Below are 27,775 nucleotides of genomic sequence, written 5' to 3'. Positions count from 1 at the left end.
CCCTTATGTTTTGGCTGTCCCTTATGGTAAGGTTGTCCCATATGGTAAGACTGTCACTTATGGTAAGGCTGTCCCTTATAGTAAGGCTGTCCCTTATGGTAAGGTTGTCCCTTATTGTAAGGGTGTCCCTTATGGGAAAATTTCCCTTATTGTAAGAGTGTCCCTTATGGTAAGGCTGTCCCTTATGGTAAGGCTGTCCCTTATGATAAGTCTGTCCCTTATGGCAAGGCTGTCCCTTTTGGCAAGGCTGTCTCTTATGGCAAGGCTGTCCCTTGTGGTAATACTGTCCCTTATGGTAAGGCCGTCCCTTATGTTTTGGCTGTCCCTTATGGTAAGGCTGTCCCTTATGGAAAGGCTGTCCCTTATGATAAGTCTGTCCCTTATGGCAAGGCTGTCCCTTATGGCAAGGCTGCCTCTTATGGCAAGGCTGTCCCTTGTGGTAATACTGTCCCTTATGGTAAGGCCGTCCCTTATGTTTTGGCTGTCCCTTATGGTAAGACTGTCCCTTATGGTAAGGCTGTCCCCTATGGTAAAGGCTGTCCCTTATGGTAAGGCTGTCCCTTATGGTAAAGCCTTTCATTATTGTAGGGTGTCCCTTATGGTAAGGCTGTCCCTTATGGTAAGGCTGTCCCTTATGGTAAGGCTGTCCCTTATGGTAAATCTGTCCCTTATGGTATAGCTTTCCCTTATTGTAAGGGTGTCCCTTATGGTTAGGCTGTCCCTTATGGTAAGGGCTATTTATGATGGACCATACCAAACAGTGGCAATTACAGTAAACCTTGTCGGGCCATGTTGAGCAGGTCCTTGAATAGCAGGGGCATCAACTAGTTCTTGTATTCTTTCTTAATTCTCTCAGGTTTTTTGACATGACTGGGCTAGAAATAATTTTTCGAGATTAATGTTACATTCGGTTTAGGTCTAGACCATTAAAGAGTTATTTCTGGTTTTGAAATGTTGAAACACTTCAGTGGAGTCCCTTTAATACATAAATGAATCATAGGCCAAGTCCATGGGAATGCATTTAGTATTAATTTAAAAAAAGAAAGAAGGCACATCAAAGATTGTACAAAGCTGTATTCTATGACTTTACTTACTTATCCAATCATGGGTTGACTTTTTTTCTGTCTGACTAACAATGTTTTTATTTAAGATTAATACTTTTAATGAATGGGTATGCAGACGGGCACAAGGTAAAAAATCTTATAGCTAAACTATTGTAAATATGTTATTAATTAAGAATGAGATAGAACAGTTTAGAGCTGATGCGACAAAATGTAATTTTTGATGTAAAAATCTCCTTTTCGCTTAAATGGGATATTAAACCAAAATGTGTTAACCGTATAAAAACCGTCGTATATGATACTTCCTTCCCGTATCGAGCTCAGTTTGAATTAAAGACAGTTTATAGCGTGAAGTATACACGGGTAGTTTTTATGCGTGAAAGTAACTAAAATGTGTCAGTCCTATTAGTTTACAGGATAAAAGTGATTTCAATCATTTCAAAAAATCTTAAATTGAATTTGTTAAAAGTATACATGAAAGTTTTTATGTGATTCAGCGTGAAATATAATTTTTATTATATCAATTGAGTAGGAATTTTTTCAGCATTGGATTGACTTTCTTTATACCATTTTGTGATTATATGATTTGTGACATTTATTGTTATGGTCTCGGTCTCTCAGCCAGGAGATAGTCGGTTCGAGTCCTAATGGGGCCGCAACCATGTTTCCTCGTATGACCCCAGTACTCAGGTTAGTTCCATGAAGTGTCTACTCAGTTGTTTAGTTTATCTTTATTAGCTACAGGGGTTTTGTCACCATCATAGATTTATTTATGTTTTAATCAAATTTTTGACAAAACCTACAGTTTCGTTATTTAAAAAAATCCAATTTTGTATGAATTTTGAAAGAAAAATGCTGTTAAAAAACATTTTATTCACAAAGATGTGTAAATTTTCTTCTAATGTTGTTTTATCACACAGTGAAAGTGTTTGTTAATTTAATGTTATCTCAATTTCAAAGTATCTGTTTTATAATATTGACAGTATAGGCACTGTTTGAATTCAGGTTATTGGCTATTTGTAACAGTCTTGATAATAAGGTGGTTTTGTTTCTTGTAAATGTAGGTGTTACTTTAACAATAGTTTATTATCCATGTACATTTCATGGGAACTTTTCAGCGTAATAGTACTGAAATATATCAGCCCTTTGATTGTCACTCAGTGTGAACTTTATCCTATCTTATTTCTCCATTACAAAACAATAGAAGATTTTAGAATAATTAAGTAACATTAAAGTCCAGGTATAAAGCATTAATTATTCAAAAGGCCAGGTAAAGCATTAATTATGCATGCAATTTTGTCCTTTGGTCATTTTAAGCTAGTTTCAAGGATAATAATTTTTGTTTATTGAAAGTGGTTGAATTATATTGAATCATCTTTTCACCCAATTCAAAAATGAAATGCAATTTTAAAGATATGAAATTTTTAGATACTTGGTTAACTGAAATATTTCGTTTTCAGACCTGTTTATAATTGTTTTCATTATGAAGACAGTAATGTTATATTGTTTAGTTTTAATGCCACTTATTTTACTCAGCAATAACTTTGCCATGTATGGGAAATAGATGGCTGCGTGACCACACCTGGAGTGAGATTGGCTTGGGCCTTGATTCCTGTGTGGAGAGCTAATGAGCCTTTGCCATTCACCTTTTTACTACTTTGCTTAGATTGTATTCATCCAGTTAAAAAAGCCACTCAAGATTTCTTGCTATGTTATTCTCTATGAATATATTTTCAGCAGTGGCACCACAACAGTACAGCAAAAGACACCAGCTGTCCGTAGTCAGGAATCATCCAAAGAGAAATCCAGTGATAAGCTTTCCCATCAAAGTGTCTCTAGTCTTGGTACAAAAACCATACAAAACGATAAACCAGTCTCGAAACAGGAAGTTCAGTCTGTGTACCAGTCAAGAGAACGATTTGATAAAAAACAAAACGAAAATGAATACCAGTCAAGTAGTGCTTCGGGAATTCAAAAATCTTCAACGTCAGTTTCGGAAATGCTTTATAGCGCGAATATTCACAGGAATGTTTCCGATAATGCTGCAAACATCAGTCAGACCGAGTTAACGAGTGGGATGACGTCAGATGCGTCGGATTTTTCCGAAAGACGGAGGTTCGTCACACGTGAAACTGATGCTCATAGACTCGGGACGGACAGTGATCAAAGTGCATCGTCATCGGCTATGAGCGAGGGAAGTCGCAAAAGACGTAAAGACAAAAGTTCAATGCGTAAATCAAAACTGAATGAATCCAGTGAAGGTAGGTCTCTTTTTTATACCTTATTTGCATTGCTTGATATTTTCTATTTTGATTCTTGTATAGGGAAAAAAAATGAAAGTCATCAAGTTGACAAGCATGTGATTATAAGATTTAAATAAGAACTTGAAATTTATGTTTTATTTGCTTGATTTATCAAAATACAAATAATTATAATGTACTTGATTAGCGACATTTAAATGCTTGAACTTACAATTGCTCATTTAACTTATGTTAACTTTCTAATAAAACATGAAACAAATTGGGACAGAGTACATAATTAATGTATTAAAATGAGTGAAAAACACCCATTAAAATTCAAATGTACTTAAATTCACTGCTTTTGATGGAAGAAAATTACATATTCAAGCATGAAATAATGATATGGTTTTGCCATGCCCGAGGCTCTAGTTATATGTAAGTAATCCCCACCATAATATGGGTATCATGTCCAAACGTTAAAGGTGGGTGTTGCTTTGAGGTGAAAACTTTGAAAACATGTAAGTCACTTTTGTGAAACTGAAGACAGCTATGTGCAAAGAAGTTTATAGATATTAATGAAAATAAATTGATATATTTTTGTCATGGAAAGTACTAAGAATTAATTTGTTTGAATTTGTTCTGTTATGCAAATGAACTGTTGTATATTACAATATAATTTTTAAGTGATGAAAGTAAAAAAAAGATCATATACTAGTATATTATTTTATTTTATAAAAACTGTTGGGTGGCAAATCCATATGATCTTTTAGCAAAGTGCACAACGAAAAAATCTAAGGCGTTTAGCTGAAAAAATGTCATTTGTAATACTGGATTTTCTTCCAATGTGTAAATTCTTCACTATAATACATAGAAAATTAAGACATTCTTCTGCTGTTACTTATCTTGCTTTTTCATTGTCTTTTCCAACTTGTTCAGAAATTATCATTGACGGAATCAGTTGAGAAACTTTGAAGTCTTAATTTGAATGAAATTGTTAGCAGTTGACTTTGTTGAAAAGTCATGTGGATAAGCCACCCTGAACTGATTTCAATCAGTTATTTTAGAATAATTAGTCGATTGTGATCCATTATTAAATATTAAAAGCAATAAGAAGTCTAAATTAGGCTTATGTTGGTGCAGTAGAGATGTTTAATGATAGTTTAAATTGCAGGAGCATATAGGATAGTTAAAGTTTAAAAAAAAATAATAGTAGCTGTAGTTGTTATATTTGTAGTTTAAAAAAAACTGAAAAAAAACCAAAGGTCAATAAATTAAATTTAGGGAGTAAGAATAATTTTAAAGTTAATTACAAAACAATTAATGTTTATAAAGTGCAATTTCAAATTTTTGACAATTTATGTATGCTGGTTTATAGCAAGCCACAATCATTGACAATCATTCTCCCAGCTGTAACATTAGGTGAGGTACCTTTAACTTACAGAATTACAATACCCATCTTTGGAGATTAATACTTTGAATGGAGGTTATACCTGCTGAAATCGAGACCAAAGTTGCTTTAAATTACCTGTATAAGATTCACCATATTCTTATTAAAATTCATAACTTAATTTTATATGCTAAACGGAATATTATGGTTGTGCTGAATATATTTGAATATTTTGATGTTTAGGTAAGTTTGCGATTTCAGAATTTTGTAATATGTGTATAGTTATTATGGCATGATTACTTAGAATGTTTTGATAACTTATTTTGCTAATTTGTTATAAAGATTTGATAATTATGACAAGAGTTGATACTTATGACAAAGATTTGATAATTTGTAACAAAGATTTCATAATAATGATAAGATTTGATAATTATGACAAGGATTTGATAATTATGACAAGATTTGATTATTATGACAAGATTTGATTATTATGAAAAGATTTGATAATTATGACAAAGATTTGATAATTATGACAAGATTTGATAATTATGACAAGATTTGATAATTATGAAAAGATTTGATAATTATGAAAAGATTTGATAATTATGACAAGAAAAAATCCTTTGAAATTAGGGCAACTTAAGAGATTAGAAATATTTTCAGAGCCATTAACGTTCTTCATTCTTCTTCATTTTTCTGCTCACCCTCTGCAACTTTAAAGGAATTGTGGGAGAGGAAAAGGCTATATACATCTTTTTTTTTTATAGATTACTATGAATATCTTTCGACTTAATGTCATGTGTTACCGTTAAATGTAGCATAAACACTAAGTCTTGCTTAGTAATAATAAGCGTGTTAGATAAAAAAATTGACAAATTCACTGTAAACTGTTCTGATTTTGGGTATGTGATAAATACAATATATATAGGCTCATTACTTAACTATTGAATTTGTCGAAAAAAAATACTGTTAAGAATGTCCAAATTTATACAAGGGAGGCAATTTTGTTTTGCTTAAATATTCTTCCAATCAGCATGGTTATCTTTCCCTAGATGTATACTTTTATATATTATTTTATAGCAAAATTTATTATGCTTTGTACATTTTTATGACATAATGTATATAAAAAGAAAGACTGTGTACACAGGTGTTAAGTGTAATAACCTTTGTTTTAGAATATGATTTACTTTTATGACATCTTCTAAATTGATATACAATATAATAGTGTACTAAACAACTCTTATTCTTCAACACAAAAAAAACCCGTCAAAAGTGACGAAACAGAAAAAATTGCATTGATATATACAATGTGTAGTTGGATCTTTTGCATTTGGCCGAAATTATCATAATTATAATGTTACTGTTATGCACATTATGTTGTCAACCTTACAAGTGCATCTAATTAGCGCATGAGTCATACTGCACTTCCATACAATCTGATCCAGGCCTCTCAGCACTTCTGTACAGTGAATCTGATCTAATTACTTTTTAAAAAAGAAAATGGTTTTTTAACGATTTTTTTAAGGGGTACTTTTTTTCCCCTAAGAAAAAACACGGGGACCCCAGGGGAAACCCCTCGGGATGGTTGTTTCCGAAATGGGTTTCTCTGCTTTGCCCTCACTTAAAATCCTCATTTCCCTTTGGGCCCAGAAATTTATGGTAATTTACCAGGTTTTTACTAGGATTTTATTGGGGAAATCCAGGAATTTTTTAAAAAGGATTTTTCCCTTTGGAATGCAAGGAAAAATTTTGATGGAATTTCCATTTATTGGCGGGGGTTTTTGGAACGACCTGAAAACTACTGGTAATTAACTAGAAAAAAAATGTGAATTTCCAGGAATGCCTTAGATTGACTTGTTACTGGATAATCCTAATTACTGAAGAATGACCTGCCCACCTGGTATTTGGAACATTTTTTCTAGTCGCATCCCCAGGCATTCTTTAAAGGCATTTCAAAAGACCCCTATGGATTAATACCAGTAACTTCCTGGTTATTTTTTATAATCTTTAGGAAAATGACTTGAGAATGACTTGCCCACGGTAATTTGGAACATTTTTTGTTCTAATGTAATTTTCCTTGGCATTTCAAAGAACTTGGGATACCCAATGTTCCTTGGGGTATTTTCCATGATCTAAGGAATGGCTGGAATAGCCCTAGGATTGCATTGTACTTGGAAATTCCTAGCACCTTGCCCGTATGACTTGGACACAGCTGGACTTTACTGTTTACTTAGGGTCACTCGAAAGGAGAGAATAGATAAAATCAAATAATAAATTTTTTTGAAAGAATATCATTACAAAAAAATTGCGAAAATTTACAAGATCCTTTTTGGAACAGGGCAACATAAACTTACTTAACAAAAGGGCACATTTGTACTGTTTGTAAAACTAAAAGGGTGCACTTTTAAACCCATTTAAAATGGAAAAAGGTTTAAAAACTTTCAGCCCTTTAAAAGAAAACTATTAAATTTTTTAATAAAAAGAAATAAATTGAAATTATAAACAAATTTTTTCCCTTTTAACAGTTTAAATTTTTTTTTTTTGAAAAATTTTGGGTTTTAGAACACTTTTTTAGATATATTAGGGGTATTATTGGAAGGGCATGAGCTTTGGCAATAACATTTAAACCTTAAAATTCCCTTTTTTTTAAAATGTGTAACATGTGCCCCCTCTTTGAATTTACCCACTAAAATTTTAAAACATTAAATACTTGACTAGGTCACCCCTAGATTTTAATTTGCTTTTCATCATTTTCTTAACTGATTGAATGAGGGACATCACTTAAACAGTCTAAGAAATGTCACTGAAACAGTACAAAACATGACGCAAGAAACCTCCAGTATTACATGCAACTCCTACATTTTCTATTGCTGTCTTCTGAAATGAGTAAATCCTTGCTGTAAGATCCATTTTTGCCGGTTTAATAATTTTCTTGTCATCAAATCTTTCATACAGAGAATCTCAGTAATCCAGTGAATTGATGATCTCTGGTAATCAAATGAAATGTTGATCTTGGGTAATCCAACGACTTCTTTGCATTTTAACAGATATATATACACACAACAGAATGGAAGCTCTAAAAATAGATAATAGTCAGATTCAGACCCACAATCCTTTGCAGGCTTCGGTGATAATTGGGTTTTCCGATAGTCTCCAATTTTCGCACTCTCGTTAAACTTGGACGATATCCATGAAATTATTGTTTACATACCCCTACATAGATTTTCATCAGAGAAATATTTTGTATAGAAAAGTGTGTATAGTACCTTTTACAATAAATAACTATTGCTTCTTATTTAAGCAAAAAAATGTTTTCATCTTCCTCCGGGAATTCAATATGACGGTGTTTTTGGCTATTTTTACCCAGGATGCATCAAATCTCTGAAAATCCCCGACATATGATAACTTATAAGAACACAATTCTGCCACAATTCTGACACAAATACTGAATTTAACTGTGTGACATCACAGTTTCTTCTCCATGTATATTTAGCTCCATGGCATTTTTGTACAACTTGCCCTCTTTCAATTAACTGAAGAATTTATGACAGTTTTCTATATCAAAAGTTTTTTTGACCCGTTTTATAGATTTAAGCTCTCACTCTCCTCAGCTTTGAACATCATCCACGAGTAAGTTGAACTCCTCCCTTTGTGGCCTTGTGGTACCAATTCTTATCTGAAATCAAACAAATACATTTCTCTACATATGGAAATATACCAAGATATTTGAATACGAAATAAATACAAATCAATCTTGGCAGAGACGTGAAGTGAATGCACACTTGGTTCAAGCGAGTAAAATCATTGCAAACTTGACAAAATGGTTTCTGTGTCTTAAATATTTACAAAACTCTCACATATATTTTCAGGTAAGTGGGTTTGTATGTTATTTGATTTTCTTTTTAAATGGCCATTCATGAAGGAAGTGTTTATGACACACTCTGTTCTGGGCCTCAGATTTGTAGCTTTTGGTTATACAAAGCTATTGAAGTTATAAACTGGTCATGTACATATTTTGAAATTTGATAAGTGAAAATCCAGGGCGGTTTTTATGCTCATTTTATTCACATATGTAAGTTTTGAAGTTCACCAAAAACGGCAAACTTATGAAAAATATACTGTGTATTTTTTTTATTATTATTTATTATCATTGTTATTCCTGTAATTTAGTGATGTTGATCATTATTTCTGTAAAGTTTGGTTGATTCTAACTTAAGCACTCAAGGAACAAATAAACACAACATAATGAAACGGTTTTTACAAAGTCAAGGGAAATAACTCTACAAATACGGATAAATCCACAAGCAGAACCCAAGGTACACAACTAGTCATATGCTGACTGACCTTCCCGTAAGGCTTAATGACTAGGTCAAATCCTTTTTGATTTACATGCGACAAGTTGAAAATTGCAAAAATTTTCTAAGTCAAGGTCAATAACTCTAAAAGATAATAAATCCACACGAATATATCCAGTGCACAACTTCACATGCTGATCAACATTTCTGCAAAGTTTCATGACTCTATGTCAAACCCATTTTGAGTTACATGCGACACAAGTTGAAAATTGCAAAATTTTACTAAGTCAAGGGCAATAACTCTAAAAATACTATATAAATCCAGACAAAAAATACCCAGGTGCACAACTACACATGCTGATCAACATTCCTGTAAAGTTTCATGACTCTAGGTCAAATACTTTTGAGTTACATCCGACACAAAAGAGAACAGACGGACAAGGGTAAATCTAAATGTTCGCCACTAAAAGTGGGGCCACAAAAATATCTTGTTCAAGCGTGTTCAACCACTTCACGTCCTGCCCCCTAATACAATAACAGATTACAGTCATCGAATTAAGCACTGGCCCGGTGGCCCATGACCAGTGTAAATTTTTTAGAGAATTAAGTTAAATATATAGTAGAATAAATTCAAAACTGGAATTCGGACAAGTATATTCAAAAATCTTAAAATTCAATGACTGAGATTAAGGCAATGTATTTCAGGTTAGTGCTTAAAGTATGACAGTCACTGTTTGTGCTATTTTGTTCTTTGCAAATCATCATGTGGGATTTATTTTTAATGGACCAGTATTCAGATTCTCTAGTATAGGCTTAGGCAGTGTCAAAGACAAACCATTTTTAGCTAGGCTGTCACCTGGGACTGGACCACTGACCGATAAATTTTGGTGGCCTTGACAACTTTTTAGTGGTCCAATAATTCCTATACACTGCACAGAAATCTAGAGATTAAATCACACTCAAAACACACACATACAAATCAAAAACAAACAGAAAACTCTATTTCTGTTTCAAATAATTTTTTGGAGGTATCTTATTGTGATTTAAAAATACAGTCAGTAATGTGTTATTTTAAAATACAGACATGATGTAGGCTTATTGAAAATTATCTTTTCTTGTTGATCTTGTTTATCATATTCTAATATATAACTAGATCTACATAAATTAATGGTGATATAAAAATATTGTTTCTTTATGAAAAAACTTTTTTTTTCTAATACAAGTGCAAAATTGCTAAGGTAGTGAACTGTCTGCATACTAGGGTATTAAACTGTCTGGAAGTAAAAAAACTTGCTAACATGCATTTTTCAAAACAATATTTTAAACTTTTAGAGGGCATAAGCAAATAATTTCCTGCAGGGAAGCAACAACCATCTTCAAACGATGCTTTGTTTTTTTATTCATTATTATTATATCTTTTCCTGTTCAACAAAGAAATAAATAAAAACAGGTCGCGAAAATATGTGACAAATGTCCGTTTACGGCATTTTTTCCAGTAAAGGTTTAAGTATCTTAACTGTAACTAGGAATAAGCTGGAAATACAATTATTATTTCTATTGTGTTACAGTCGGCAAATTGTTACAAAATAATGCTCAAATTGTTACAAAAATAATGCTTTTAGAAGTGAAGAAAGGTCAATTAAAATAATTCTCTAGACTTCTTATAAAATCATTTTTTCTAGGGGTCATAAACCGCCGGCTCTGTTTGGGAAAAAAATCCTAGTGCATTTATGATAATACTCACAGTGAAATTTCATCCGATTGGCAGCTTTTGAAGGTCTTCTTTTGATAAAATTTGCTTGAGCTATTTCACTCTTTCTCGTTGTATGTCTTTATTGGGGAGACGATATCAGTTCACTGTTTGATAAGAGACGAATGTGGTCTGCCGTCTTTGAATATTGCGCGCACAAATAAACCTGTGTTCTACGTAATAAACATGTGTACTACGTCAGTAACATGTGCTTGATTCGCAAAATTTCGTGTACTTCTTTGTTTTTTGCCGTCAATACAAATGACTGAATAATTTCAATTATATCGTTGAATTTTATTTCAAAAATCTATTATTTTAAGAAGCCCAACAAGCGCTTGAATTTCATACAATGCTACAGTAGTTTCCAAAACAATTGTGTTGCTACGTCATCAGTATACAGTCAAAGGACATAATTATTCGCCACCCCTGACGTTCGCGCTACGCACCATATACATGTACCCTTAGAATTTAAGCTGCGCGCTATAAATAACCGATAGTATTATTCATGTAAACAGGGCCAAAGTTCAATCAGTCTTTGGTGACGTAATATACAGGTCAATAATTCGTCTGCATTGTTTACAAGTTTATTTCGTGGGCGTTTTTAAAAATGGCCCCGAAAACAAAAGAATTAAGTAGGGATGTACGAGAATTGATTATAAATAGTTTTAAGGAGAATAAAAAATCAGTCAGAATTGTCAAGATTACTGGGTATTCCTAGATCAACAATTAAAAGTGTGATAAAGAAATATCAACAGTATGGAAGTGTTGAAAATCGTAGTGGGAGGGGTAGAAAAAAATTATTTTACGGAACGAGACAGAACAAAACTTTCTCGGATTATAAAATGTAACAGGAAAAGGACTTTGAGAGATGTTACAGATATGATGAATACAGGTATGGATCGAACTTTTTGTGATAAAACTATTGAAAGAAAAATTCACGAGTTGGGGTATAAAAGGAGGGCTGTACAGAAGAGGATGGTTGTTGGCGGGGGTAGTCGAAAAAAAAATCGGGTAAAATGGTGTAATGAAAGAAAACATTGGACTGTGGAAGAACACTGGAGTAAGTGGATCTTTAGTGATGAAAGTCAGGTGGTGATCGGGAAAAATAACAATATTTTTATTTGGAGGAAAGATGACGAAAAATATAAACCTCACTTAGTTTTGTCCCGCTCCCAGGGCTAAGCTTAGTGTTATGGTCTGGGGATGTGTATGCTTTGGGGGTATTGGAACTTTGACTGCTGTTGAGGGTAATATAAATGCACAGAAATATTTAGATGTGTTAGAAAATAATTTATGGCCAGTTATTGCCAGGCATTTTGGAAATAATGACTATGTGTTCCAGGATGACAATGCCCCCGTTCATAGAGCCGGATTAGTAAAAAATTATTTAACAGAAAATGATGTAACTACAACATCATGGCCAGCATACTCTCCTGACTTAAATATAATAGAAAATCTTTGGTTACACATCAAACGACGATTGAAACACCGGGTAAATTACATACATACCCGCGAACAGCTGATTGCCGAAATTTCACATATATGGGAAAATATATCACTAGAGCGTGTACAAGGTCTTTATAGAACAATTCCACATAGAATTAAAGAAGTAATAAGAATGAAAGGAAATCTGACAAAATATTGAGGTAAGATGATTACTTTTAATTCTATAATGACCGTCTCCTTTTAGTTGCTTACGATTGCGTAATTGGCCGCCATTTTGAAAGTGGCGAATAATTATGTCCTTTGACTGTACGTATCCAATACGTCATGAAATTATGCTCGTCTTGGTTAGCGTAAATATACGGACATTGCTCGAGTATAATCGTAAAGGTTCGCTGGTTAAGTAAAGACTAAGTTATCATCGTTAATATCCGTCAGCCTACTTTAATTCAGGACTCTCGATTGACGCGGGGATTCGGGTTTTGACTCGTGAAAATTTGGAAATGCACAAATATGACACGTGAAAAAATCTGCACAAGAGTCAATTTGCCACTTTGGATTTTCAACTATGCAATAATTATCACCTTAAATCCACCCCTAATTAGATCTACATATGTTCAAATCACACTCCATAAAAATGTCAACAGGCAGTATAATGTATAAAGTGGTTTATACACACAGCCTGTGCACTGAAGCATGACATCAGTGGATGCAATTTGACAGCGCTAAAAATAGCTCTACACAACTGATAAAAATTACATACTTCAGATGTCAATTATTGATTTTTTTAAGGTTTATAATAATACGTCTGATTTACTTGGAGTGCCTGTACATTTGTTATTTCTTTTTGGATTATATACTCCTATTATCTATTAATTAAATGGCCAATGATAAAATTTTCAGAAATGCAGGTTGACCATTAAGGTCAATTGATTATTAAATTTCAATTAGAATCTAAATAATAATAGTAATCCTAGAAAAATATTATTAAATAGATCTAGATCAGTAGGCCCTATGTTGTTTTATTTAAAAAAAACATTTTTATTTTCAATTTTATTGTCTTCCTTCTTTATCTACTTGTTTACTTTCAACAAAGAGAATTCCTAGTCTTTAGGAATTTATGTAAGATTCAAGGAATTTAGCACAGATGTTAAGGATTTTGTTCTACAAGATAAATTCTAAGTAATTCCTAAAGACTAGGAATTTTGAAAAATCTTAAGTCTAAGAAATCTCAGAAAATAAATTACAATTCCTAGTATAATTTAGAAATTGATGAGTTGTTAAAAAATTATCAGAAATGCATAGTTCTCAGTAACTGGTATTTCCTAGGCCACACTAGAATAGCCAAGACTGGTTTTAACATTCTGGAATTTTCTAGGATCATAACTGGTAAATACTGGGACTTTTTAAATACCAGTATATATTTCTGCAAGGGTGCTGCGGGTTTGAATCCTGCCAGTGACTTTTAATTCCCTAGCTAATATGCAGACTTAAGATTTCTTGTAACTCGTCTCTACGAATAACAGGTAGGGGACACTTGGAGTAGTTTCTCTATAAAAGTCATAATGATCTTCATAGTGACAACTCCACCATCAACATAAAAAAAAACAACAACAAACAAATGATAAGAAAGAAAAGATAAAAAGTGAAGATTATTATAAAACTTATTAATGTTGATTAATGGATCAGGGTCCATGTTTGATCAGATGGCGTAATGAATTACACATGACTCATGTGTTTTGAATAATAATGATATGAGCCGTGTCATGACAAAACCAACATAATGGGTCTGCAACCAGCATGGATCCAGACCAGCCTGTGCATCCGCGCAGTCTGATCAGGATCCATGCTGTTCGCTATCAGTTTAGAGTCTGTAAGCGAACAGCATGGATCCTGATCAGACTGCACAGATGCGCAGGCTGTCCCAAACCAATTATGTTGGTTTTGTCATGACGCGGCTCATTAATATGCAGTACAATAGGTGCACATGTTTGCAACTATAGCTGCGTATATGATTTTGTTTCGCATATGATTTTAATGATGCTATTAAAAGATATGTTAAAGGTAATAATAAATATGTTTTGAATAATGTCGGAAATTTGGGTTTCCTTTTTGAAATATAACAGGTGTTTAAAAGGAAAAAGTTTTTTTTTTCTTTGCATTTTCTCAAGATATAAGAGATGTTGGATACATTTTTGTTACCTATATTTAGATGAGGCTGGCTGTTAAACTTGCACTGATTGAAATAAATCTTCTACAAAAAATGAATGAAAACTATACCAAAATGATGTCATTTTATTTTCCCACATGAGTATGCACTTTTATTACAAAAAAAACCTCTTTTAGGGAACCACCCGAGGTACAGGTCACGAAAGATAATGTTTAATTTTATCTGAATAAAAATGTTAAACAAATCTCGATATAAATTACAGATACATTAGTGTAACATGGATTTTATTGATACATTATATAATAGCTTTATTGGTACATTATACAGGGGTTTTATGGATACATTATACAGGGGTTTTATGAGTTCATTATACAGGGGTTTTATGGATACATTATACAGGGGTTTTATGGGTACATTATACAGGGGTTTTATGGATACATTATACAGGGGTTTTATGAGTTCATTATACAGGGGTTTTATGGATACATTATACAGGGGTTTTATGAGTACATTATACAGGGGTTTTATGGGTACATTATACAGGGGTTTTATGGGTACATTATGCAGGGTTTTATGGATACATTAAACAGGGGTTTTATGAGTACATTATACAGGGGTTTTATGAGTTCATTATACAGGGGTTTTATGGGTACATTATACAGGGGTTTTATGAGTACATTATACAGGGGTTTTATGAGTACATTATACAGGGGTTTTATGAGTACATTATACAGGGGTTTCATAAGTACATTATACAGGGGTTTTATAAATACATTATACAGAGGTTTTATGAGTACATTATACAGAGGTTTTATTGGTATATTAAACAGGGGTTTTATGGGTACATTATACAGGGGTTTTATTGGTACATTATACAGGGGTTTTATAAATACATTATACAGAGCTTTTATGAGTACATTATACAGAGGTTTTATTGGTACATTAAACAGGGGTTTTATGGGTACATTATACAGGGGTTTAATGAGTACATTATACAGGGGTTTTATGGATACATAATACAGGGGTTTTATAAGTACATTATACAGGGGTTTTATGTGTACATTATAAAGGGGATTTATGAGTACATTATACAGGGGTTTTATGAGTACATTATACAGGGGTTTTATTAGTACATTATACAGGGGTTTTATTAGTACATTATATTGGGCTTTTACAGATACATTACACAAAGGTTTTATGGGTACATTATACAGGGGTTTTACAGGTACATTATACAGGGGTTTTACAGGTACATTATACAGGGGTTTTATTAGTACATTATACAGGGGTTTTATTAGTACATTATATTGGGCTTTTACAGATACATTACACAAAGGTTTTATGGGTACATTAGACAAGGGTTTTATGTGTGCATTATGTGAGGTTTTTATTGGTACATTATGTGGGGTTTTATGTGTACATTATACAGGGAGTTCAGGATGACATTGATGGTTTCTTGTAAAATCCTTACTGGGCCTAGACATTTGTGGGCCTTAATAATAACTTATGTTATGTAAAATGAAACAATTGATTGTTATTTTCAATCAGATTGATTGTTAGTCTCAGCCTTTAATATCATTCCACATTTATTTTTTTTTTGGTTTTATTTTTTTTTTTTTTTTTGGGGGGGGGGGGGGGGGGCAACATATATTTTCCCATATTGATTTTTCTTTCTTATTATCTCCCTTTTCTATAACCATTTGAAACATCAGACTGTGAAAAACAACTGTCAAACCTATTTGTAAGATCTTTTATTGAGTTAAAATAACATTTATTTGGTCAATTAACTTCACTTCTTTTTACTTTACCATTTTTTTTCTGCATATTTACCTTTTATATTATGTTTAACCTTGTACAAAATGCCACATGTATAAACTGGACCTTGCCATTCTTTATATAAGATTTTCATATGGGGGGGATTTGTTTTGAAAATGTTGTAATAAAAGTTTTTATCATTTGAATAAATCAGAGGGAGACAAAGTTTTAAGATGTAGTGGGAGATAGTGAAAGAGATAGTTAAACTTGTGCAAATATATTGATGGGTTTATATAAGTTTTGTACGTTGAAAGTTATGTCATAGAATGGTTGGGTTTTTTTTTTTGGTTAAAGAAGATGCATTACATAAACTTTCTTTAGGGTTGGTTTAACGTTCAATCATGCAGTCCTATCATCGTGTGTTGGTAACAAATTGGATTTAATTTCATCTGTTTTATTTTATATTAATGATATTATGCATGCATGAACAGTATATGATGTGTAGCATATGCGTGTGTCTATAATTATGCGCTGAGACAGACAAGAAAGACGCCGGCATGGTCAGATTTAAATTCAACAGTTCAGGATTAAGTGTGAATGTGTTATTTTAATTAAGAGTTATTTTAATAGAAGTGTGTAATTATTTTCTCTGAATAACTGACATATTTATTATATGGTATTTTAACAATGAATTTGGAATGATTTGTTGGATGCTAAAATATCGTAAAATATCGTGTTGAAATGATTTTTCAGTATTTGAACCATGGTATTTATAACCTTACATTTTTGGACTTATTATACCAGAAAGTTTTTTTAAGCAAAAATGTTTGTTTGATTGTAAAAGAAGTACTGATTCATTTTCACAATTTTTTTAATTATGCCCCCAAAGGGCGGCTTATTTAAATTTCACTTTACATTTTGGGACTTACCTGAAAGGATTTCTTCACAGAAAGCTAGGTCAGTTTTATTGTGAAAGAAGAACTGAATCAGTTTCATAAATTTTTTAATTTATTCGTAAATTTATCATATTTTAGACTGAACAATTAATTTTCTTTTTTCTTAATTTTAAGTGATGTATATGAAACTTTTTCAAAGTTTTAAAGAATGATGACTCAGCTGAAGACAGTTCAGTTTGTTCTTTTGAAAAAGTTGTTGAATATTTACAGTTAATTGTTCCAAATATACTGGTTGCTTTGCAGTTTCCAGGCTCCAAATCGCAGTTTTTGTAAAAATAAAATAAGAATTCGTTAACAGACGAGTACAAAACTGTGACCAACCATGTTTTGATGTTGCTCTTTATTATACATAACTTTTTAATTGGAATATGGGCCCATGAAATGTAACACCTTTTCTGGCTCTTATTTAAATTACATAGGGTTTCTGACCTTGTTCTTTAAGAATTTTATTCAGTACCAGTAATGTTTTTAGAATATGACCTACTATTAATAAAGTTTTGAATTAGGATATTGAATTTTTTGAAAATTTCAAAATCGCCGACTCGGCATTTTTTTTTAAATGACGAAAAAGCAATAAAAAACAGTTTTTGATTATTTTTTTCCTTTTGAACAGTTTATTATTTATCAATTTTGGAAACACACTGTTTACTATCTTTTTTTTTAATGTTTTGATGTAAATTTTGGAACTTTAGATTTTAATTTGAAAGTTAATTTTTGAAATCTTCCTTTATGCAAATCAGTGGGAGGCATTTTTATGAGATTTTTTTTTTTTTTACTTTTTAATGTATTTTCTTACATAGCCAGGTTATTAACCAATCTTTTTTTAGAGGTCAATATCTGTTCATCTGAAAATGTTTCCATTTTTCTGTGATTTAAAATACAGAGTACTGGATATAATATTGTTTTGGATTTTTTTGCTCTGCAAAATCTTGTTTGTTTGTCATAATTAGGCATATTTTATTCAAAACATAAGATGTATTGTATGAAAATTTGATTTTATGAGTTCTTTGGTGGATGTTTTAATGTCGTAAAATTTCAATGAAATTTTATACAGTGTTTTCTTATATTTTTTATATGAAGATGGAGGATTGTAAAAAGGTTACTCAATGAGTTGATTTTATTGCCGGGCTACAGTGTTTATGATTCTGTAGGTTTCGAAAATGTAAATTCAGATAAATTTTCTTAACATCTGTCTTATAAAATTGTTATCAAAATGCATTGCGAAAACGGTTGCGCAATTCTGATAAGAAAATTTTACTTTTTTAGTGTTTTTTTCATTCAGTTCAAGCAGTGTAATTGAGGGAGGACATTTATTTACCTTCACATGTAGAGAGTTCATTAGTTTGACTTTATTTACTTTACAATTGAAGAGCACTTTAAATAAGGGACATTATCAATGAAAGAGCATAAAATTTGATCTCTAAGTGAAATTTAAGTTTGAAAATTTGCCTATATATTGGAAAAATATGTAAACATACCCCGTCCTCGATGGATTTAACTGTCATTGATAAAAATTTGCGATCAATGAAATAGTGGGAAAACTATGGAGAAAAGATGTTTTTAAAAATTTATTCGGTTTGAAAATTGACAAGTTGGACGTTGTGTAAATAAACTTTTTGTGTTGATAATAAATTTGAAGATTCTTGAAAAGTGGAATAAAAAAAAACATTTGAAAATACTGGAAATATAATGGATGTGTGGAGAAAACTTGGTAAGTCTAATGTCTTTTATGTATATACATGTATATATATATTTTTGAACATTAAAATGTTTTCTTTAAATAAATAGGTAATTAATTATGTCATAATGTGTGATGAAATTTGAAGTCATTTAAGGTGCTTTTTTTGAAGAACTATGTATAAACATATTAAAATGTTAATGCATTTCCAGGTGTTTATTTTTTGTCTAAGACATCTTGTTTAGAATCTGAGACAAATCATATTTGCTTTTGATCACATACAACAAAGCATGTTTTCTTGGTAGTTTTTCAGCCAAAAATGCAATAAAATTTGCCATGGAAGCTGGTAATACAGTTATAAGACTGATTAAAATTATAACTTTTTCTTTTCAGTGAAAGAGAAAAATATATGTTTTGTATTAATAATTGTATTTGATGAACAATAATGAGTGTTCAGTGAAGTGTTTAAACTAAAATTTGTAAATATACTTTAATATTACCCCCTTTAAAGCTCGTTAACATGTCCCCTTAGGCTTTCCCTATACTTAAAATTCCCATCAACAACTTACAGAAATAGTTTATCATAACTGAACCCCGACTCTGAACACTCTTTCATTCATAAAAAAACTCCAACTCATTTGTCATTACAGAAAAATAAAAATTTATAATTATTGTTTTATATTAAGATGGATTTGATACATGAGTAATGGGCTGTCAACAAATATACGATACCTTAAATAGGAAATCTGACCTCCAACTTCTTTTATGGCTTTTGTAGGGACGTCATTTTGAATCGGTTAAATTAGAAATGAGCGAAGAAAATAAAACTATTGTAGCCCGATCTGGAGATCTCAAAGATCAAACTGTGTTTCCTTTTAAGTATTGAAAAGTAATGTATTGTCACAAATGAGATCTTTACATGTTGAATTCTTTGTGAAGTTGTTATATTTATTTGTACAGGTTTTATGAATGGCAAGTTTTCATTTCAGATTAAGTTTTTATAAAATTAATGTAAGAATGAATGTTTTAACTATATAAGTGTGTAACTTTGTTTAGAATTGTACCTGTTTAAAAAATAGGAAAAACCGTCTCTTTCTCAGCGTTAAATCATATGTTTTCATTATTGTTTTTTTATTCAAAAAAACTATTTGTAGTTTTGTATTTTGCATGTCAAGGGCAATGAATCAGTTTTTAAGGCAATTAAGTATCCTAAAGCAGTTCCTATGGTAATATTTAACCCTATATGTCCTTTTGGAATCAGAAAATGTTTATTTAGCCTTGAGGTGGCATCCGTGGCAGAATGGTTTAAAGGTGGTTGACTTAAAGTTACTTTAATATTAAGTTTATTCTGGAAAATAACTGAGTGAGCTTATGATATGAAATTTTGCAAACAAGTTACCTGTCTTATTAGCTACCTACATCAAATGTAACATGAATCTTCCAGACCCATCCTGTCAAAAAAAAACCACAGTGCAGTCCCTTTAAAAAAATTTCAACAACTTTTATTCACATTAACAGAAAAAACTTTTGAAAAAAAATCACAAACATTGACTCTGATGATAATATAATTTATGAAAGGATAGGCACATTATTTCACAATCTATCTTATGAATGAACTTGTGGGAAACAATTGGCAGGTTATAATAAATAATAGTGTCAATAAACAATGTTAAAGGATATCCTTGTCTACATGTTGACTGTTGTGTATTTTGAGTTTGCTTTTTATAAAAATAGCAATGAATATTGGTTTATTTTTAGCTCACCTATTCCAAGTATAGGGATAAGCAATTTGTACCTTACCTTGGTGTCACTGTACAGCCGTCACACTTTGGTATGCAAGTTGGTATATCCAACTTCACATACTTGAACGTTGTTCTACATGATTATATTACATGATAGGCACAGGTTCTATAACTCTGAGTTACCTTTTGGCAGAGTTATGCCCCTTTCGTTACTGTCAAGCACTGAGAATATTAAATGGACCACACTGTCTTATGGTCAGCTCTTGTTTTACCTATGTAATGAAGAAAAAGATATTATTTTAAACTTTGGTATTTTGAAACTTTAAACTTTAAATGATATTTTAAATATTTCCATTTAAATTTGAAGATTTTAGTGAAAACGTGAGTGTCAGCTGTATATATCTTTTAAATGTCAATGTTTTGTTTAATCTGAACTTTTACCAATCTTCCATTTATTGAACTTGAAACTTGATATAAGCACTTTTATATGCAGACAGCATTGCCAATTAGAAAATATTTCTAGACATTTTTTTCCATATTGATTTAGAATCTTCACATTTTTACTATTTTAAAAAAATTCATCCTAAACATCCTCTTGATATTGATGCTAATTTTCTTGGGAAACTAAAATTCCTGAATTGTGACTCACATGAAGTTTAGGGGAAAATTCTGATAAAAAAAAATGTTTGACATATTGGAATTAGAAAGGTTTGAAAGTATTGGGAAGTTGTAAATTTTAAGTTACAAGGAAACCCCTTCACACTAAATGAGAGTGAAAAATTAATTTGAAAGTGAAAAATGACATGAGCGGCGTCACGATAAACCCAACATAATGGGTTTGCGACCAGCATGGATCCAGACCAGCCTGCGCATCCGCGCAGTCTGATCAGGATCCATGCTGTTCACTTACGAATCGTACAACAAGTAGAGAAACTGATAGCGAACAGCATGGATCCTGATCAGACTGCGCGGTTGCGCAGGCTGGTCTGGATCCATGCTGGTCGCAAACCCATTATGTTGGTTTTGTCGTGACGCAGCTCATATGATAAACAAGAATATAATGATAATATTCACAGTTAAGTTTTCATAGATATTTTATAAGGAGTTCATCAAAACACACATTTGACAATCTGATTTTCTAGCCAGGCATGATTTAAACTTAGAATGCATTCTTAAGATGCATTTACAGTCATGTGTTTCCCATACATGTATATAGATGTATAATTTATTTTATGTCATCTGTAAAACCACAAACATTAACACACATCTAAGCCTCGCCCATTGTAAAAAATTCTAAAACGTGAACGTACGAAAAATGATTTTCATATTGTGTAAAAAAATACATATAATTCTTAAAATATCTTATTACAATGAACTAATGTCCATCTTTCAATCTGGGCACAAACATTAACTTTTTTTTTCTGTGGTGACATAGGTAGCCAAGTGGTTAAGGTTGTTAAATTCAAACCACTTGCCCCTCACTGCTGATGGTTCAAATCCTGTGAGTGACTTTAGATTCTTTCATGTGAATATAAGCTATCAAGCTAGCTTATTAAATGTTGATGTTTCTACTCAGGTGCCCATTTGTGTCTGAAATACTGCACGATTGGTATTCCTCCACAATTGGGGGGGGGGGGGGGGGGGGGGGGACCAAGATCAGCTGGCCCAGTTGTGGTACCATTCATGGTGTGTACTTCAGTCAGTACATATTATTAAATATTCTCTAAAAAAAAGAGAAATGGTTTTGTATTAATTTAACAACGGACAAGTTTAGTTAAGAAATTTAGTGCTGTACAGTTCGTTTATAATAAGACAATTTTTAGTTAAGAAATAAAACATTTAAGGACCAGGCTTAAAATTTGTGCAGGTGTTAGAAATATTTAATAAGTCCTTTAAGATAGGAGAATGAAAATGCATATTTCAATTCTAATTTATCTTAATACTTAAGCGAAATTGCTTTACATTAGTTAAAAAAGAGACCTTGTAACGTACCACATTTAGTTATTTTTAATCTTTTTATCGTTTGAACTTCACTCGATCTGGCGATCATAATAAAACTGCATAATAAACAATGCATGTATAATATAACCGCAACAATTTTTCACAAAAATGTTTTAGTAAGTTATTCAAAGTTCAAAAGTTTTTCTCTCCATAAAGGGATTTGTCACTTTTAATAAAAACACAATAATATTTTCATTTTAAAATCTTGTTAATTTATTGTGGACGATCATCCAGATCAAAAGTTCAGTATAGGTGAGAATTGTGTCAAGTGTGTTTATATATGATAATAATAAAATTGCCTTATTTGGTCGTATATACAGGGCTATTTTAGAAGTAAAATTGGGTTGTGTATGCCTCGTAGGCTATAAAATTTACAATCTAAGGAATTTAATGTTTCTTTATTGTAAAAACTTGAAATCTTGACCTATTAATTCTTTTGTCACCTAGTTGTCACCCTTTGAATTACAAATTCAGCTGTATTTGCCTCCCTTGGCCAAACAAAACACATATATTCATTCCCTAGGTGGCAGTTCAATTTTTCTGTCCATGCAACCAGTGCAGACCAAGGTCAGTTGCACATAAATTATTCTGTGCTATCTGGTCATAGTCTGCACTGTTAATTGTATTGCAGACAGTGCATATTTTGAAAGATTCTCTTGGTCAGCACTGTTGGCTATTTCAGTCAATACTTACTGTACGCTTTCAAGGCTTAATGAAGGTCTCTCAGCCTTTTCAGGCACTCAGAGAGTATGGACCTTGGACATGTGAGCATTCATGTCCTTAAATGTTATTATCAACTCAAAGGTGACCTATTAATTTTGAATTTAAAGTACTTACTTAAAAATGATGAATGGTTTTGTCCAGATTAAAAGATGGACAAGTCCAGTTAAGATATTTAGGGTGGTAAGAGTTGAGTAATTTATGTCCTGCACAGTTATCTTTTAATGTAACCCTCCTGGCTCCTCAACCCCTCAGTTATAACAGGGACTTTGATTTTTTTATCGCATACTAAATTATAAGAATCAATGTTCAAAACTAAATTAAACCCCTGTTAAAAATTAGCGATAATCTAATATAAATCAAGATCAGTAAGTATAGATCAATAAACAATAACACAAATAAAAGATATTAATCAAAAATCTTATAATTGGATATGACAAAATTGTATTTTCTTACAACTTGTCAAATTACATTTATTTTCCCAGATAATCAGATCTGATACATTCAGATGATTTACTTTATCAGGGTTTTTTTACAACATGAACTTTGCAGTTCATTAAACTATAAAGGCAATGACTAAAATATAAATACAGGGTTAATGATGAAAAATGGTTATTTTGGGTTTTAAATATTCATTTATTAGTGACATTTTACATTTATTTTAATCTTTAACAAAGATGGTTGCCATGTTGTAGGTTAATGTATTTTTGGTGTAAATCTTTTTGATTTATGATTTATTATTTAAAAATTGTGCACACTTCCCTAGCGAAAATTTCATGATTGAAACATGTCTTAACATGTTTTAAACACGTTCTTACATGTTATTTCGAAATGTTTGAACATGTTTTGAACATGTTTTAAACATGTTTAAACATGCACGTGAAATGGCACCATGATCTAACATGATCAGTCAACAATCGTGATTAGTCATGTTTGATGATCAAAAAAAGAGTAACATGGTCAATCACATTTTGACATGTTTTTGTTCTATCCAGCAATCATGTTTGAAAACGTTCACAGAACATGTTTTAATATGGTTGATCATGTAACTACTCCTTTACTTTCAAACACATCTAAACATGATTAAAAATGTCCCCAAAACATGATGGAACATGTTTAAACATTCACATTAAATGGCAATTATAACGATCCAAACACATCTAAACATGTTTAAACATATACAAATCAAGATCCCATAACATGGTAGAACATGTTAATACATGTATATCCAAATCAAGGGGTCATTTGACATTTTCAAACATTTTCAAACATTTCCAAAAGAACAAAGCTGACATTGTTTTAAACCAGCACAGGTCAAAGGAACAGAGCTGACATTGTTTTACATCAGCACAGGTCAACAGACAAAGGCAATCACAAAAGTTCATCTGGAGTACGCTCAGATGATGTAAAACTTCAATTACACCTTTTTAGATCAGAACCCTGGACACAATTCTTTTTTATTTCTTTTCTTTCTTTTTTTTCAGCACAAAAGTTAATTTTCATTATGAATACTTGATTAATATTGTCACTTGGAATACTTCTGCTTCACATTTTGTGTCTGAATGACCACTTCCTTGTCAGTCAAAATGTTTCTGAACGAGCTTGCTGATTATGTTAAATTTGGCAGGATCAAACTTGGTCTTTGTTGGCCTTTTTACCAGTTGCACTATGGTTTTGAATTTCTTCGATGGTGAAGAACATACCTCTCCAGGACATCCTCCAGATGATCAAATGTTGCAAACCTGCCAAAGAAAGCACTGACTTTGAATAATGTTTTATGCTAATTCAGTTTTATTCACCTATATACTTTTAAACCTTTTATTATTTAAAAAATTGTTTTATCATCAAAATATCGGATCGCGACAACATGTGACAATTGAAATTAGTGGGTGCTGAAATTAAATGCTGATTTCAAGAAGTGGGTACATTAATCAATACATATTCATATAAGAATGTATTTTCAATTGTATTAAGTTTAGAACGGGCAAAATTCGTGTGCTACACAAGCAAAATAAATCATTTTATTTTTATACTTATCCGGACTTCGAGTTATCCGAAAAAAAATGTTAATAAATGACAAAAAAACTTTATAATTTGACAGTTAAAATCTCTTTTTTAAGTTAAGTTTCATTCATTTATAAGTGGAAAATTTTGTGCTATGAGAATTTAAATAATTTCCTCAAAAATCTCCAGATATATGGTCGATTGTTCCTTTAAAAAAATCCGGACAGGTTGCCAAAATTTTCGGTCGGCCGTCTGGACCGATAACTTTCCAGAAGACTGGCATTTTGCTAGGTATATTTTGGATGACCTTTTTGAATTTTAATTGAAAGCAAGAGCAGTCTTATTTTAATTATCAAGATTGTCCTTGTGCTCGGAAGCATGCGTGCAGATGAAGAACTTACTTGCGATGGGTATAGCAGGATACCATTTCTCCTGGAACATGGCAAATGTTCTTGTCCAAGGCATTAACCCTCCCCGATCAGCGGCAGTGCTGACAAAACGACCAGTTGTTCTCCAAAGTCCAATAAATAAGCACTTTCATTTTTCAGCCATTTCAGCCGTATCGTATGTTCAGGCCATTTTGATTTTTCCCTCGTTTAAAACTAACTAACCGCACATGTATTCTTGTAATCTATTGGTTGCTAAATATAAACTTTGGGTTAGGTGGCGCTGAAGGTAACGTGATTTTCTAAACCGGAAGTATAGAAAGATAACACTTGAAGAAACTGTAAACATGCGACTTTTGTGTGGATTTCGAGGTTTTTAGAAGCTGAAGAAGGTAAATGTCATTATATATAACAATATGTTTTGTTCTGACACCACGGCAAGTGCTGCAACCCGTTTGCTAGCTGCATATTTATTATTAGAATAACATCCGGAATAGTCCGAAGTTCCGTATTTTAGCCAGCCTCCAGGATTTTTGTGAATCGCGTAAATCCGTTTAGATTTCTGAGGGGTAAAGGTTGCCTCTTATCTCGAGTGAGAACTGAAAGAACTCTATTGCCCATTTGATTTTATAAACAGGTGATGTTTTTGTCCGTTTGACTTTCGTTAAATACAAAAAGTTTTTTTGTGCATTATGAACAATTGTGTGCATTACGCACCTTGGTATGAATCAACGCTTCTGATTGGTCGAACAAGTTGTGATTGTCGAATCAGATTTTAGAAAAACGAGTGACCGGCTAGTTTGTACTTCCGTAAAAAACAAAACAAAAAAATTCTCATCATGAAGTTTCTGCCCGCGAGGCAAAATACCAAAGACCTAGAGAAAAAAGGAATGTTGCAAATATTTGGCGATGGCCGTCCTTGAATGAAATTAATTCCGAGGGGTATTTATGGGGATATTTGGCTACGGAAACATGGGAAACCGGGCGGCACAAATCGACCCGCACGAAAGTACCCAGACTATACCCAGAATAGATACACCCAAATAAAAGGCAAATATAGTAATGTTCATCTTTGTTTGCCTATTATATAATTATTTTTGTAATGAGAAAATAAATTATTTTTTATAAAATAACTTGAATAAGCCGGCTGTAACTGTCTTTCATTTACATTTTTAAGAAAATTAACTTGTGAAATTTGATTTGCTGATCTAGATTCATTAATAATTGCAATTTAAGATAAAGATATGATAATATTTGTTGTCTACATTTAAATTTTTAGGGTATAATTTTGTTGTTATTTCATACAAGTGTCCATCATATTATTTTTTTTAATTTAATTTTATAAGGACAACTTTTAGGGCGTCTGTGGCCGAGTGGTTAAGGTCGTTGACTTCAAACCACTTGCCCCTCACCGCTGAGGGTTCGAATCCGACAGGGACTTTGGATTCTTTCATGTGAGGAAGCTATCCAGCTAGCTTACGGAACGTCGGTGGTTCTACTCAGGTGCCCGTTCGTGCCTGAAATGATTCCGGGTCAGCTCGGCCCTAAAACGTACTCGGCCCCCGAGTCAGCTCGGCCCTATACCAACTGGGCACGGGTCAACTCGGCCCACTTTTCAATTATTTATATTTAGGTTTGTGTAATCACTATTTTTTGTAATATTTGTAATTATGTATAATACACGGACTTAATTTTCAGCTTTTGACAATTACAAACAAATTAAATGAAATTGGTTAAAGACATTAAAGGGACTCTTATTGTCACAGGCTATTATTATCAATCAGTGTGTTCGTAAGGATACCGATTAATTAGGTGATAATTATGATTGACGCATTCATTTAAAATTGATTAGTGACCACCTGCAATTAATTAGAAGCTTAATTATGATATTAAGTAAACATGTTTTTGTTTGATATTTTTTTAAATATTACCATGTTAAATATATTTTTTTCAAGTGGGCCGAGTTGACCCGTGCCGAGTTGACCCGTGCAGAGTTGGTGTAGGGCCGAGTTGACTCTTTTCCCCTGAAATAATGCACGGAAGGGCACCTGAGGTCTTCCTCCACCAGTAAAGCTGGAACGTCGCGATATGACCTATACTGTGTCGATCTGACGTAAAACCCAAAACAAAACAAAAAGCAGTAGCAAAAAATCTACAAGGTTGAGTACCAGTTACTTTGTGATATTT

The 27,775-nt window shown here is 32.2% G+C and overlaps 1 protein-coding gene across 1 annotated transcript in view; it reads left to right on the top strand.

Moving 5' to 3' along the window:
- Positions 1 to 27,775, top strand: part of LOC132751127 (caldesmon-like) — a 60,692-nt gene that overhangs the window by 4,746 nt on the left and 28,171 nt on the right. The window contains exon 2 of the mRNA XM_060741248.1: positions 2,799 to 3,322. Coding sequence (XP_060597231.1) covers positions 2,799 to 3,322 — 524 coding nt within the window. The remainder of the gene's footprint in view (positions 1 to 2,798; positions 3,323 to 27,775) is intronic.

The sequence above is a fragment of the Ruditapes philippinarum genome, unplaced genomic scaffold, assembly GCF_026571515.1.
Source record: "Ruditapes philippinarum isolate M1 unplaced genomic scaffold, ASM2657151v2 ctg1509_1_1_1_1, whole genome shotgun sequence".
Lineage (NCBI taxonomy): Eukaryota > Metazoa > Mollusca > Bivalvia > Venerida > Veneridae > Ruditapes > Ruditapes philippinarum.
Note: the sequence above shows the minus strand (reverse complement) of the source record. Positions and strands in the feature narration are given on the sequence as shown.